At 45.9% G+C, this 15,535-nt stretch overlaps 1 protein-coding gene across 2 annotated transcripts in view; it reads left to right on the forward strand.

The window, feature by feature from the left end:
* Positions 1 to 14,480, forward strand: part of Extl2 (exostosin like glycosyltransferase 2) — a 16,194-nt gene extending 1,714 nt beyond the window's left edge. Inside the window, exons 2-5 of one of the 2 annotated variants that reach the window (XM_023721734.1) lie at positions 1,374 to 1,455; positions 9,541 to 9,968; positions 10,574 to 10,644; positions 13,361 to 14,480. In XM_023721734.1, coding sequence (XP_023577502.1) covers positions 1,451 to 1,455; positions 9,541 to 9,968; positions 10,574 to 10,644; positions 13,361 to 13,849 — 993 coding nt within the window. In that variant the 5' untranslated portion in view covers positions 1,374 to 1,450 and the 3' untranslated portion in view covers positions 13,850 to 14,480. Of the gene's footprint in view, positions 1 to 1,373; positions 1,456 to 5,728; positions 5,850 to 9,540; positions 9,969 to 10,573; positions 10,645 to 13,360 lie in introns of those variants that run through there. The other variant, XM_004636972.3, reaches the window with a different exon arrangement.
* Positions 14,481 to 15,535: the final 1,055 nt, after the last annotated feature.

A 15,535-nucleotide genomic window follows, 5' to 3' on the forward strand; every position in this document is an offset into this window, starting at 1 on the left:
GGCCCCGGTTTCTGTCATAAAGAATATGACATAGGAAAGATAAAATGATTCTTCAGCTCTGTTTAGGTGGTCAGTCTCTTGAAAGTTTCATGTCGTAATATGTTCCATTGTATGTAGACATGGATGTGTAAGATCATGGAATATAATGATGAACATTTTAAAATTGTAAATGTATACTTTTTTTTGTGTGTGGTTTTTTTTGTATACTTCTTTTGAGTACTTATATTGTCAGTTATCACATTAGGTTAAATATAACCTAATGTGATATTCTATGGGGAAATTTAAAAACCACACTTCCCAGACGTATGACTGAAGACTGAGTAATGAAAATGTGGTGGCAGATGACAGAGAGCGAAGCCCCCACAAAGAGACCAAGTAGGGAGGAACTAGGAAGCTTTTGTTGGGAGCCAGCCTGTGACCAATGTCCTGGACACTCGAGTCTGGACCCATGAGATGCCATTGCTTGCCTGAACTTTGCTCTCGGTGATATACTTCTCAGGTTTCCATAGTAACCACATTAATTCATTCTCGTTTTCAAAAATTTTACAGCAGTGTCACAGTTGCCACAAGGTTTACATTTCCCAGACACTGTTGACCACGTGCCTGTCATGGGGCGGTATAGTGTGGTTTAATGTTTGCCCTATTCTGCAAGTTGTTCTAATTCTTTGTTCTTATCTTATGACCCTGGTTTTCTCTTGAGTGGGCTTATGGTTAGCTATGTGGGAGAAGGGAATGAGTTAGTGAGTTTATCTATAGTTTAAATGAATTCAAGTGACCCTCCCTTAAAATTAAGTCTCATTGACACCATCGAAAGCGGAGAGATTTGGGGGCAAAAAGCTTGTCTTCAGCCAGGGGTCCACAAGCCCCTTTCCAGCAGTAGTCAGCAAGAATGGGAAAGATGCCATCTGCCTCCCTCTGCAGTCTACCCTGGCACTACGCTGTAGCCTTACTTTAGACCCAGTGGTTTTTGTGTGCTTCAAATTGGATGTCCAGTGAACGTCTGGTGAAAAACTTTTGTAGCGGTGGGTGGAGATACACATACATTTAGAAATTGTATACAGATGCAAAATGGGCATGTGTTCTGAGGCTTTGCTATATGGTGTATGTACTCTGGTTTTGCAGATAGTTGGGACAGCATCAGTTTATGCTGCTTTTGACCCCCCAAGAGAAAGAGAAAAACAAAATTGTTATTATCAACCAGGAGGTCATCATATAGCAGTTGTCCAAACGTGATTCTTAAAATATAGAATAGCAACTCCTGATGTACGAGCAGTTCAAAGCCTGTGGGCAGTGGCATAGAAATCACTGTTTCTGAAAATTTCCTGCTGAACAAACAAAATATCACAAAAAGCTTTTTTGATTTCTCTTCATAGTGCCACAAGGACCTGTTCCTGTCAATCACTGAATCCAAAAGGAAGTTACTTATTTTAAAAATAATAATAATAGCATAATGAGGTAAGTAGCATAATTTTTGGCTTTAAAAAGGGTGGAAATATATATGTAACAAATTATCATCTCAACCATTTTAAATGCACGGTTCAATAGCGACAATTTTTACATAGTCATCTAAAACTCATCTCTAAAACGTTTCCATCTTGTAAAACTGAAATCTCATACCCACCGAACAACAATTTAGTTCCTTCTACCCCCCTGCCCCTGGCAACCAGTCTTTTTCTGTTTCTATGAATCTGGTTGTCCTTACTACCTCATATTAGTGGAATCATATATTAACGTATTACTTGTCCTCTTCTTTTGAGCTTCTTTCATTTGCCAGTGTCCTCAAGTTTCACAGATGTCAGAGTTCTCTTCCTTTTTATTTTTTATTTTATTTATTTATTTAGTATTTTTTTAGGGAAGTGTCGATAGGGTGTTCAGGGTCTCATTTTAGACTATAGTGATCCACCTGGTTACAGCCTCCCAAGAGCTGGGATTTACAGGCTGTGCCACCATGCCCAGTCTCAATTATCATCTCAGCGCGCTTCCGGGGATGGGGCAGGCACGGCAGGCCCTGGGATTGTACCCCAGCCCCTGCACCTACTTGCAGGCACTTTAATCTGCTGAGCTATTTGGCCGGCCCGCTTCCTTTTTAAAGTTGAATAATGTCTTAGTTACTTTTCTATCATTGCTGGAACAGAATACCTGACACCCAAAATTAAGGAAGGAAAGGGTGGTTTCGCACACAGTTTGTGGAGGCTTCAGTCCATCCTTGGCTCCTCCAGGCAGAGTGGCACATGGCAGAGGACAGCAGTTCATAGTGGTGAAAATAGCGAAAAGGCAGGGACTGCGCTGAGGCGAGCCTCTCTCCCTCCCTTCTATTGGGATATCCGCCCCAGGGTGAGTGTAGCACCAGTACCCGTAATGCCAGCATTGGATCATGAATTAATCACAGACTTGAGAAGACTGCCCCAGCATCCGCTTGAGGCTTTGGGGAGACCCCTAGATACTAACCATAACAAGTCACATGTACCACATTTCTGAATGGGGATTACCCATTTATCAGTGGACATTTAGAGAGCTTCTACCTTTGAGCTATTGCAAATAATGCTGCTGAGAAGATGGGTGAAATAGCAGTGTTTCAGATCTGAGAAAAAGTATTTGTACAGAAATGTTTTAGCCAGGCATGGTGACACGTGTCTGGGCATAATCCCAGCCCTTGGGATTATGTCCCAAGTTCCAGGCCAGCGTGTGCTACATAATCAATTCTAGGCCAGCCTGAACTACATAGTAAGACCCTATCTCAAAAAAAAAAAAAAAAAAAAAGGAAAGAAAGAAGGAAGGAGCCAGTGAGGTAGCAACTGCGTAGGCAAGTTTAGGCAGGCGCAGGAGACCACAGTTCAACCCCCAGTTGAACATGCTGCTCCGGCCCCATCCTTAGGGTGGGCTGAGCTGGCCAAAAAAAAAAAGGAGTGGTTTTGTTCCTTGAAAATGAAAGTCCTTACTTGAGTGAAAACTGGGAAAATAGCGTTAACATTTCTTCCAGTGTGGATCCATTGGAATGCTAGTCTGATTATAGAATGAAATCAATACAGATGTTGGTTTGTATTTTTGTTTTTTGGCTTCCCACATGCTAAGCATGAACTGTACAGCTCTCACACCTATAAATTTAGAATTCTTAAAGGCTAAAATGAAGTTAAAAATAGAAGCCAGGCAAAGGACAGGGATGACACAAAGGGGCTCAAGTGCAAGTCAGGCATTTGGTTCTGACCCACTGTCTTCCTGCGGCTCAGGGAGTTCAGGTAGTAGTCTGTCTTAGCTCCTTCTCTGCAAAGTGGATTGGGTATATATTATTTTCCTTCCTAAATCTGAACCTGATGAGAGGTATGTACTGCGAATGTGAGGAAAGGAGCGCTCCGACGGTGTGGGTGACGCGCTGCACTCCGTGAGGACCGGCACCGTGTGCCCACTCACTGCACCTTCCAGGCTGGGTGTGTGGTGGGCACCTGTAAGTACCCCTTGCCAGGACCAGCATGAGCATGGTGAGCTTCCTCTAGAACAGCAAGAAAGCACACATGAATTGGGACTGTTTCCATCTTCGATTTGCTATCTGAAATCATTCATAAGCCATAATTCATATATATGGTATCTGTTTCAGATAAGGGTTTTGCAAGGTGCTGAAAACAATTCTGGGTGAAAGAGAGAAGGTTTTGTGGAACATTCTAAGCATCTGTAGCCTAGCAGCCCCCCTCATTTTCTTGTGTCTAATACAGCAATTCACTGAAAAGTCCCCTCCCATATCTTAGAATAAAAGTAGTACATTTGCAGATGTACTTGGTTTCTTTTTGACCCATTTCTGAAGCTCATTTTGCGCTGCACTGTGCAGTGCTAAGCTACAAATGCTTTCCTATTCCTCACTCTCTTCTGAGGATGCCCTGAGTCCTTGGATTCTCACAAGTCATCCGTGCCCTCTGAGGCGCCAGGCCATGCGTGGCGTATGTCCTATGGATTGGTCATCCCAGGTACCGCCCTCGTCAGTAGCTGCAGTTAGTTGGCAGTCGCAGAAGGAAGGCTGCACGCGTGGAAAGAGCTTTCATCTCCTAGTTCATTCTTGCGTACTTAGAAAACGGAGAGGACCTCATTATCTCAGTGATACATAGCTGGCCTGAAAGGGGAGGGTGATGCTTTAACAATATTTTACAACTGGTTCCCCATAAGCCAGTAAAATAGATGAGTAAGTTGGCAGCAGTGTTGAGAAAGACCAGAGTGCTTTGTGTAAGAAAACAAAACAGAAAATGCCAGGATTGAGGGGCAGCTGTGATGTGGGCGGGAGGTGGGACAGGGACGCGACGCAGGGACACAGGCACACGGGGGACGCGCCACGGGGACACGGGCACACGGGACGGGGGGGATGTGACGCGGGGACACGGGCACACGTGCCGGAGGGACGCAATGCGGGGACACGGGCACACGGGCACGTGACGACACGCCGCGGGGACACGGGCATACGTGACCGGGGGATGCGCCGCGGGGACACGGGCACACGTGACCGGGGGATGCGCCGCGGGGACACGGGCACACGTGACCAGGGGACGCGACATGGGGACATGGGCACACGTGACCAGGGGACACGCCGCGGGGCACAGGCACACGTGATGGGGGCGCGACGCGGGGACACGGGCACACGTGACCGAGGGACGCGCCGTGGGGCACGGGCACGTGACGGGGGTGGGGACGCGACGCGGGGACACGGGCACACGTGACTGGCAGCGCCCTAAACGGGGCTAACCTGACTTACCATGAAAATGTGTCTCGCTCAGCCAGGCTGCTGGCAGGAGGACTGATAGGGAATGTAACCAGTGGGAAACCATCCCACAGCTTGTGTTGAGAAGTGACCTGCCGCAGTAGCATTCATCTGTGCAGATAGGACGCTGCCGTAAATGTAGCTATTTCTCAATATGCCTTAACAGTATGGTTCAAGAGCCGAGATTTCAAAAACATAGTAAAGGCAAGAGTAGGCTTTTTAAAAGTGACAGACTTTAATTCTGTATACAATACCCAATTACCAAGTGTATCTCCACTTATCCAGCAAGCAGAAGAGATGGATGACATTATCCCAGATGGTACGAAAACATCATTTAAGACAATGAGGATAGAACTGGTGGAAAATGAGGAGAGCTACATGGCATTTCTAAAATAACAGTGAAAAGAACAAATTTTCTGGATATGGATAAATCCCTAAGTCTGACACTCTTCCCAGAGTATTATACAGCATCTGGAAAATATTTGTGAAGAAAAATAACATTTATGTACTATTTTAGCCACCCAGTATTTTATAAGTAAGCAAGTTCTAGATTATGCTGCTCAAAATTTAATGGATGCCGGCTGTGGTAGGACATACCTGAGTCCCAGCACCCTGGGAGCCAATTTAGTGAGGCCTGTCTCAGTAAAAAGGGTTGGGGGTTATGGCTCAGTGTGAAGGTCCTAGCTTTAGTCCCCTGTACTTGGAAAAAAAAAAAATCAGCGGAAAAAAGGCTTACTATACTAGCAGTAATGGCGCACCTTTTAGAGCTGACCGCGTGCTGCAGCGTGCATACCCGAGGTGGCCACCACTACAGTGTGGTTTTGTCACTTTAGGAACCAAAACAAATTTTCACTGATCAACCAAGTTAGACCTTTTTTTTATATTTCAAACATTATGCTGCCTATCTGATTATGTATAAAGTTTCAGGTTATTCCCTAAGTCTTCACAAGGATAACATTGTCTTAGCAAAGGATGACATCTCCCCCACAGCAAGTTGGCTCCTTTACCCAAGAGCTTCTGTTGAAACAAGGATGTCCAAAGATACTTTGATGAAGAATATATATGGAAAGATGCACAGAACCAGAGATCTGAGACATCTCTTGCCTATCGGGTAGGTTGGCCACAGACCTGAGAGTAGAAGGATACTCCATTTTTTTTTTTTGTGCTGGGATCAAAGCCGAGACCTTGTGCTTACCAGGCAGGTCCTGTGCCACTGAGCTGTCTCCGCAGTCCAGATACAGTAGTTGTATACTCTGTGATTCTGTTCCGAGGTAGTGTGCTGAACAGGCACAGCCATGGAAACACAGTGAATTCCTGACTCGGGTGGGGTAGAGGGTGGTAGGTGGAGATAGTAGAAAGGGCAGTGACTGCCAAGGGGTCTGGATTTATTTTGGGGGAGTTAAAAAGGTTTAAAATTGTGATAATGTTTCTGAAACTCTTCAGTATATTGAAAACAACTAAACTGAATGAATTGTATGATAGGTAAAATCTTCTTAAAGCTGTAAAATATCCCAAAATACCAAGTGTTAATTTTTGGATTATCTTGCGGGTACTGTAGTAACAACATTCCATATTTCTTTTCTGCCGCATCCTTGGAGAATTTACTACAGCATGCACAAAGTCATGGGCTGAGCTGTCCAGGGACTTGTCCTGGCTCTTCTGCTGATTGGCCTGTGCAGCTGGATCACCATAGGCAGCTCCCTGTCCTTGGACCCTGACTCATCTGTGAACCAAGCAAGTTGGCTTAGGAACGCTCTGAGGTCTCTGCAGTCCTCCGAGTTTGTATTAAACACATACAGTGAGAAACGTAAATATTGAGGCAGTTCAAGATGTGGCTTTATTCCTTACTATTCGCAAATAACAAGTGGCAGTAGGGTTTTCAGAGGCTGCCAGCGTGTGGCTTCAAATGTGTCTTAGGCAACCAGCATGTGGAGCAGGCTTTCTCCACCTTGCTGTTACTGGTGTGCTAGTCCAGGTAGCCATTTACTTAGGGGCTGCCTGAGGTGCTGTAGGTGTTAGGGGCACCCTGGACATCTACCAGCTCGACACCAGCAGTGTTTCCCTTGAGTTCTAGTAGTAGTTGGAGATATCTCAACTTTGCTGTGCTCCAGGGAGAGCATCTAGATTGCTCCTGTATCTTCCATTTATAGCTCAAAGCTATGAATTAGGTACTAGATTCATTCTCTAGGAAAGAAAAGATGAAAGCTGTGAACCTAAAGTCCACATACAAAATCCATGTATCCGTCATTCTTACTTTCCCACTGTGCTGAAGTCACTTGCGATGGAGCTGCTGTAGTTCTAGACCTCACTCCTGAGGGACAGTGTATCGCATGCACCACACTCTGCTGTCCTTGCTTTCACTTTTCCGTGCAAGCCAGAACGTTTGCCTAATGGTATTGCACTGCTGTATTAAATACATACCAAATTAAATATTTATGATCCGTTTTAAACATAAATGATTCATATTTCTGGAAACCTTTCTGATAGAGGTAAAGTTGGTGATTAGAAGCTATGTGAAAGAGAGCATTTCCACGCTGTGTTCAAGGAATACACTCCTTCAAAGTATGGATAGAATTGGAGCAGTCACTCCTGAGTGGCTGTGGCAGTGTGTATTTACAGCAAGCTGTGGTAATTAATCTTCATTACTTTTCTAGACTAATCTGACACAGCACATCATTGTCCCCTTGCGAGACTGGAAGCCCTTCCATCTAAGTTTTACATTCCTCTGCTCCTCCTCATCTCAGTGCAGTAATCTTGCTCTAGTATACTTTCTTTTTTTCCTAGCATACTTTAATGTGCCGTCAGAATGCTGTTTACTTTGTGGTTTATAACTGGCTGTTTTTATGCAGAACTGAAAACATGCTTATGAGATGCTTTTGATTCAGTGCTGGAAGGATTTTCAGGTCACAATCAAGACGATTAATTCTGTCTCTGACTGTTTTAACATGTGTTGTCTTAGTAGGCGGGTACATCAAATGAGAATAATGTGCTCTAAAGCTTTAAATTACTATCCTTGAAAGGTAATCATCATAGAGCCGAGGTTCCTTCAGAAGTAATTTGTTTTATTCATGTGAAGCCATGACAGGCCAGGAAACACAAAATTGCTTTTTTAAATAAAGAAACTGCACAAAAAGTCCAGGAGAGAAAGCTTTGGAACTCTAGAAAGCCCGCGACCAAGGTTGCTGCGCTTGGCATGCCTGGACGAGCTCTGGGATGGTGCCCCTCCCTGCCTCCCTGCAGCAGCCCCTCCTGGACCTGCACGTGCCTGGCTGCGTGGCTCCACACACCCCTGTGTGTGTTGTCTACTTGCAGTATGCTAGAAAGCTGCTCATGGTACTCTGTGGAATTGTAGCCGTCACAGCTTAAGGTGGCCACAGTCATGTCAGATGGAAGCCCTGCATAGCTGAAGTGGACAGGATGCGGCAGTTGCCAAGTAAAAGCTAAGAGCGTGTCCGTAAGGGTCGTGGAGGCTCGTGGAGGGGGAAGGCACCGGGAGTCAGCAGCCCCGATCACAAGAGTGAAAAGCAAATCACTGAAGGACCACGGTGCTGTGGTAGGAGTCTGCAGGCATGGAAGTACAGCTGTGTCGAAGCCAGTAATCGGGCCTAGGGCTGCATCAGCTACCTTAAGGTTGGGCCTTTTCTCACGTACACAATTGAGAAGTTTGATTGAAAAAAAGCATTTTGGCCTGTGAACATCCAAGCCATGAGCTCTCCTCACTCACTCGCTGCTGTTCTGTGGCCATCTGTGGGGACCCTTGGGGGCTGGGGAGTGAGGAGTGAGTGTCTGGCGCGTGGCCCGGGGTTTGGGCTGTGCATGGGGAGCCTCGGGAGCTCAGGGCGGGCCGGCCGTGCCCTCCTGGTTTGCAGTCCCAGTAGCGGTACCCACCACAGTGCCAGGATGAGCAGCTGGGGCTCTGCGGCCAGGCTTTTCCTGATAAAAGTTCTAGGTCCCTTACTAGTAATCTCGCAGAAATTACTCAACCTCTGTGCACAATTGAACTGTTCAATGAAAATAATAATAATAATAAAATCTCAGGGTTGTCCTAAGCAACCTTTGAATGGCTTTCCGTGTCACAGAGAATGGGATCTGTGTCCTTGCTGAGGTGGTCGAGGCCTTTCCTGGGCTGGCCCTCGCTTGTCACCTAGTTCTGGTTTATTTTCCTCACAGTCGTGTTCTCTGCACAAGCACTCCCCTACGTGGTCACTCAGATGTGCGTGTCCACCTCCCCAGCTCTCGGGTACTGGCGGCACACACCTCATCCTGCTCCACTGCTGTGTCTGTAAAAGCTGGACCGGTGCCTGCCACGAGTGCGCTGTAATATAATCTGTGAAACAGTGCGAGGCCTGCGCAAGTCAGAAATGCAACAGAAGTACTTGCTGCTGCTGCTGTTCCCATCGTTGTCTGCTTCGTGTGTTACAGCTCTGTGTGTGACTTTATGTGGGGGAAAGTCTGCTACTAAAACACAAATGTTAAATTATTACTGTGGGAGATACAGTACCATTTTAGATGTAATTTGAGATCTAAATTACCAGTGATGAAATAAGGCCAAGCTTGAGAATGCTTAATTCTTACTTGATGCATACAAGATTGTTTGCACACAACTGTACAAGCAGGGCCAAAGGGAGAGGAGTGTTACGCTGTGCCTTTGTCACTTAGGCCAGATCACCTTTCAGTGGGTACAGGACAAGTGCATTTGAATGACCTGATCTGAGACTGACTTTTCTCCAGAGAAACAACCTAAAAATGCACGGTTGGCACGAGTGTTAGCATTCTGAATTCTGTGCCCATCTCTGTTCCAGGCATTGCCCCGTCTGCAGACTGCCTGGGAGAGTGATGGGGGTCCGGGTGCTCCGTTTCTCATTGGTGGCCGTCCTCGTGTTGCTCCTGGTAGCTGGGGCCTTGACCAATTTACTTCCCAATATCAAAGAAGACAAGATGCTCACTTTGCGAAGGGAGATGAAATCCCAGGGCAAGACCGCTCCGGATTCTTTTACTCTCATCATGCAGACGTACAACAGAACGGATCTCTTACTGAGGCTGTTAAATCACTACCAGGCGGTGCCACATCTGCACAAAGTGATTGTGGTATGGAACAACGTTGGCGAGAAGGGACCAGACGAGCTGTGGAATTCTCTAGGGCCTCACCCTGTCCCTGTGCTCTTCAAACAGCAAGTGGCAAACAGAATGAGGAATCGTCTCCAGGCCTTCCCTGAAGTGGAGACCAGCGGTGAGTGGAGCCTGTGTGTGAGGCCACAGGTTCGGCGCGTCTTTGGAACTGGAGGGGCGTGTGGATTTTGGGCTGTTTGTCTTCACTCTCAAGGCAAACAGGAAAGTTAATCATAAGAACATGCTTTGAAAGCTTACAGGAGCAGTTCCTGAGGTCTGATAGTGCAGTTTACTGGAGAGAAAATGACATAGATCTTACAATAACAAAGATACTGATACTGCAAAAAGAAGTGCTGTCTATAATCAAAATACCATTGCGTTATAGGGTATACTGAGGCATCACTTAGCTTACTACATTATTGTGTTACTGTCTCCGTTTCTAAGTTTCTTGAGGTTGTAATTGGCTTAAAAGAAACTTATTTATTTATAGAATCATTTGTTTCCAGGATGATGGATGACACTTGCTTGATTGTGTCCCCTTGAGCGGTTATAAAACCAATTATAATTCAGAAAGGTTTTTGCTGCTAGACAAATCTGTCCAGTACATTTCTTACTTACTAGTTGGGCAGGAACTGTACTTACAGTCTCTGTAGACACCACTGCGCCCCACCTACTTTTATTTTCCTGTGCAAGCTGTTCAACATGATCTTTCTCGTTTCCTTTCAGCGGTGCTGATGGTAGATGATGACACACTCATTAGTGCCCAGGACCTTGTTTTTGCTTTCTCGGTTTGGCAGGTAACGTTGCTACATTCTTCATGAAACCGCTGTGCAGTTTTGTCTAGTACTTATTCAGGCCAGTGTGGCCTAACCAAGGCGTTACTCAAGCCATTGCACTTTGTTATTTATCGATAAGATAGCTGAAATTATTATAGGGTAGTCAGGATTTCCTAAACCAACCTTAAAGTTATAATTTAACCACATTTAATTAACATTTTACTGTACTGTTACGTTGGTTACTTTTCTCTCATTGCTGAGACAATATCCAACACCCAGCCTTAAAGAAGGAAAGGTTTATTTATGCCCACAGTTTGCTGAGGGGCTCTCCGTAGTCAGCTGGCTTGAAGCCAGGTGGTGTGGCAGAGGGGCAGCAGCTTGTGGGCGCCGAGGAGAGCCCGAAGCAGCGAGAGCAGAGCGAGGACCTCTCCCGCCCTTCTGCGCGGGCTGCCTGCGCTGGAGCAGCAGTCGCTCGCTCTGCCAGTCCCCGCACTAGACAGCGAGCCAGTCACAACCTCTAGATTCAGCCACCTCCAAAAAGCCTGCCCGCCATGAGCGCTTGAGGCTTGAGGGGACAGCCAGACACAAGCTGTGGCTACTGGGAAGGAGAACTGGAGCTACCTTCTAGAGAACAATGGGGAAACGATCTGAGAAGCCAAAACTAGAACACGGTGCTCTTTACTCAGACCGCAGGCAGGCATCTCAGGTAAGATACGTGTTTTTATCGCCGCTGCAAAACGTCGTCCTGGTTCTGAGCCTGTCGTGTACAGGTCCTGCGGTGGTGACTGCGTGTGCCGTTGCGGCGCGCGCAGGCTGCCCTTGCCTTTCCCTGGTCCTGGCTCGGACAGGCAGCGCCTCCTTGCTCCCTTGCCCTGTGGTTGGAGGTGGATTAGCCCTGCCTGGCTTTCCTGAAGTGCAGCACCATCCCCTGAACCCAGAACCGCATACAGGTAGTCTGAGGCCCTGTAACACGGTTAGACACTGTGCTACCCAACGCGCAGCCTGATTTGCACCGAATAACTGTGCTTCATTAGCAACTTGGGATATAACAGCATCGGGTATTTGGGGTGAGTGGCCACAGCAGTTTTTCAAGTCCTGTAAATTAAAGCTTCTCAGGTAGAGAGTTCTAATATATTATACTTCAGCTGTGAGAGTTCTGTGAAAGATTAAAAAAGCTGTTTACTCAAAAAGGAAAGATGGTGGAAGGCAGACTATGAAGACTATGGCTAATTAAAGCAGTGCTAGTCAACCGTCATTCAAGAGGTGTAAATATGGGGCCGGGGAGATGGCTCAAAAGAATAAGCACTTCCCTGGCAAGTGCAAGGATCTGAGTTCAATCCCTGGTTCCGCAAATTAAAAAAAATAAATAAAGAGGTGTAAATATGACATTAGGTTTTACTCGTAAAATTACCGGAAACAGTTGGGATCTGTTGCTCGAGGTCAGCTGGCTCCCGGGGCGCGTGAGCAGCGCCTGGCGTATGCAGCGCTCTGCGGGAAGCCAGCAAGCCGAGCTGCGTCTGTCCTCACGTCTGCATGTGCCGTCCCTGCCGCCTTTGTCGCTTCCCTTTCCTCCCTGGCCCTCTGGGAGCGCCTGCCGCTGTCCACGTGGCATGGTGCTGCTTCCTGACCTCGCCCGTTCCTCCAACAGACAGCTGTCGCTCCGTCCTCCGCGCCCTTCAGATGCCCGCTACATGGGCAGCTTTCTCACATTGTCCCTTTGTTCCCGTGTGTGCCCCATACCTTCCCTGGACTGTGAGTTCCTTGAAATGAGACTTAACTCGCCCTGCTGGCTGAGTGTGCGTGCTGCCCGTGGAGGCTGCTGGATGCGTGAGCGAAAGGAAGCATCACAGGGATGATCTGAGTGCTCCGTGCTGCAGGGTTTTCCTTCTGTTTGCTCGCTTGGGTTTTATTTTAGTCTCACATTAATATTGTGAAATTTTGCTACTATCTTTACCTCAACAATCTTGACACATTTATATTTACATGCATGTACAGCGATGTCTTGGTTCACAAACTTAAAATCTGTTCTGCAATTTTGGAAAAGATTGCCACGTCTGGGTTTGTGTGGAAAAGGTGGCTGTGATTGTGTTTGTCACCTGATTCAGAGTTTGCAAACAAAAATAAAATGTTGCCAAACACTTCTGTTTGCAAACCAAATTGCTTGAACCAATTGTATATAATTTACAATTTTTGCATTTGTTTCTATTTTTAAAAGGAAATACCCAATCTAAAAAGGATAGAAATATAAAAGTGCTTGTAATGTTTAAAGTCACTAGTAACGTGCAGAAACATTAAAATCAATATGGAAAAACAGTAAAATTATAGAGAGAGAACTCTAATTTTATATATGCCATAGAGTCTGGAACAAGGTTTCCAAATGACCACATTGCACCGTATCGCCTACAGTAAGTAGCGTCTGCAAACAGCTTCTCACAGCAAGCTGTGAAGGACAAGACCTTTCAGTGGCTGGAATTTGTTAGGGTCAGATGATGTTAAAATTAGGGGAATTTGTGGGAGGTTAGAGCTTTTTTTTCTTTCTGAGAGTTGGCTTATGGAATTTGACTTGTAAAGTTAGGATACAGATTTATGAAGTTGTCTGGAATTAGATGAAATTAAGATTAGAAATGAGTAGTAAGGAAAAGTTGACAAATCAGTTTCATTTTTTCTGTACTTAATGTCCTTTTTTACTGCCAGTTTAAAGAAATGCCACACTTAATTTCCTTTTCCCTCTCTCCAGCAATTTCCTGACCAAATCGTAGGATTTGTGCCGAGAAAGCATGTCTCTACGTCGTCAGGTATTTATAGCTACGGAGGATTTGAACTGCAGACGCCGGGCTTTGGCAGTGGAGACCAGTACTCCCTGGTGCTGGTCGGGGCTGCGTTCTTCAGCAGCAGCTATCTCGAGCTCTTCCAGAACCAGCCCGCAGCCATCCATGCTTTAATAGACGAAACCCAAAACTGTGACGACATCGCCATGAATTTTATCGTTGCTAGGCACACTGGGAAGGCCTCGGGGCTGTTTGTGAAACCTGTACACATGGTCAATTCCGAGAAAGAAACCAACAGCGGCTATTCCGGAATGTGGCATCGAGCCGAGCACTTCCTGCAGCGATCTTACTGTATAAATAAGCTTGTTAAAATCTACGACAACATGCCGTTAAAATACTCCAACATTATGATTTCCCAGTTTGGTTTTCCCTATGCCAACCACAAAAGTAAAATGTGAAAGGAAAAGAAAACCTGCAGACGGCTAAGTATTTGGATAGCTTCTCCAGGCTATGTATTTTTGTTTTTAAGCAACATTGTGAACTTTTATCTAGTCCAGAAGTCTCTACAATAGAAAGACATGCAGCCCTTCTAAGATGTAAAAGTCACAATCACCTCAAGAGCAGCAAAGCCAGTTTTCTCTACACAGGTCTTCGCACAAAATGTGGTCACTCAAGGTTGCCTGTCTCTGTAGTCAGCAGTTTTATTGTTTGCAGCCTGAGGCTGTTCAGCGATTCATTGATTCCTGGCGTTTAGCTTGAGGACTGAGAGCACGCCATTTGCAGGATTGGAAACTCCAGAGAGGGCTTTTTTAGCTTTCTCACTGAGAGGGACTATCCGAATTTCAGCCTGAAATGCCCCCTTAGCAACAGCTTGCTGTGCAGGGAGAAGCCCTGGGACGGAGCGGTGTCGCCACACGTGAAGCCCAGGAAAGCTGTGCTTAGCTCCTGGCTTGTACGTGTCCTGACCCGATTCACTGCACAGCACGGTTAGATGCAGCCGTCGTGGTAGGTGCTTTGACTTTTGTAGAGAAGTCTGTTGTAACCAGGATAGGCTCTAAGGGACATCTGGTTGTTTACCTGAGCTTCGTGAGCATACTGCACGGGTCACCAAACATCCGCAGCCTTGCGGTTTTATGTGCAGCCTAATGATGTGGCAAGGAGTAAATGCACAGCCATGCTTTGTCACTGAATCTGACCTTGAGAATGTATCTTTATTTTTATATTTTACATAAAGTATGTTGTTTAAAAAACATAAAATAACTTTTGAAAGAAAATGATTAAGTGGGAGTAGCAGAAGTTAAAATCCTTCACATCAAAGCATCTTTATTCCTAAAGCCTAGTGTAGCTCATGGATTCTGCATGCTTGCCTTGAGAACTTTTCTGTCCACAGAAGATCTGCGATACTATGCATCATGATTAAATTCCAGTTACAGGAAAATATGCTGAGTCTCGGCGGAGGAATTCCTCAGGGCCCTTATCAGTTCTCTGTTACGAGTGCCCACCTTCGTAGGTGGGTTAGGGTCTGTGTCCCACTTGATGCCTGTGTTTTGTCCCTGCTTTGCCACTGTGGCAGGAGTACCTCGCCAGACCCCGTGTTCGTCCTTCTCATTGAGGTCGTTGCACGCCTCATCTGTCTGCAGTGTGCCTGGACCGTCTCGAGCTTGCGCAGCTGAGAGTGAGTGACCACGGTTGCGGTTCTGACTGTGAGGGCGCTGTGCGTTCAGTATGGTTCACTTTTTTTTTTATACTGGAGTGTTTTAATGCAGTCTTGGAAAGAATAACTTGGGACCTCACTAAAAGTGGACCTGTAAATTACCTGCTCTCTCCAGCCTTGCCTCTTGGTAGTCCGTATCCGATAAATAAAATAAACTCTAGCCATCCGTGTGGTGCATGTTGATTAAGTAGACTCATGGATTTTGTGGTGTATGTTGTTACCAATTTCTGTATACTTTATATGTTGCTGAGAATCAAGTAAAAAATTACCTACATTCTTTACAAGAAAGTTTCCCACCGAAAAAATGCTCCCAGATGTCATTCCCATGTGACTTTAAACTTGCCCCGAGCACCATGTAAACAGTTCCTAAAGTCACCTTTCCTTGAACACTTATTGTTGATGCACCTGGTCCACAGAGATGCTCAGGCTC

The sequence above is a fragment of the Octodon degus genome, unplaced genomic scaffold, assembly GCF_000260255.1.
Source record: "Octodon degus isolate 3935 unplaced genomic scaffold, OctDeg1.0 scaffold00084, whole genome shotgun sequence".
Lineage (NCBI taxonomy): Eukaryota > Metazoa > Chordata > Mammalia > Rodentia > Octodontidae > Octodon > Octodon degus.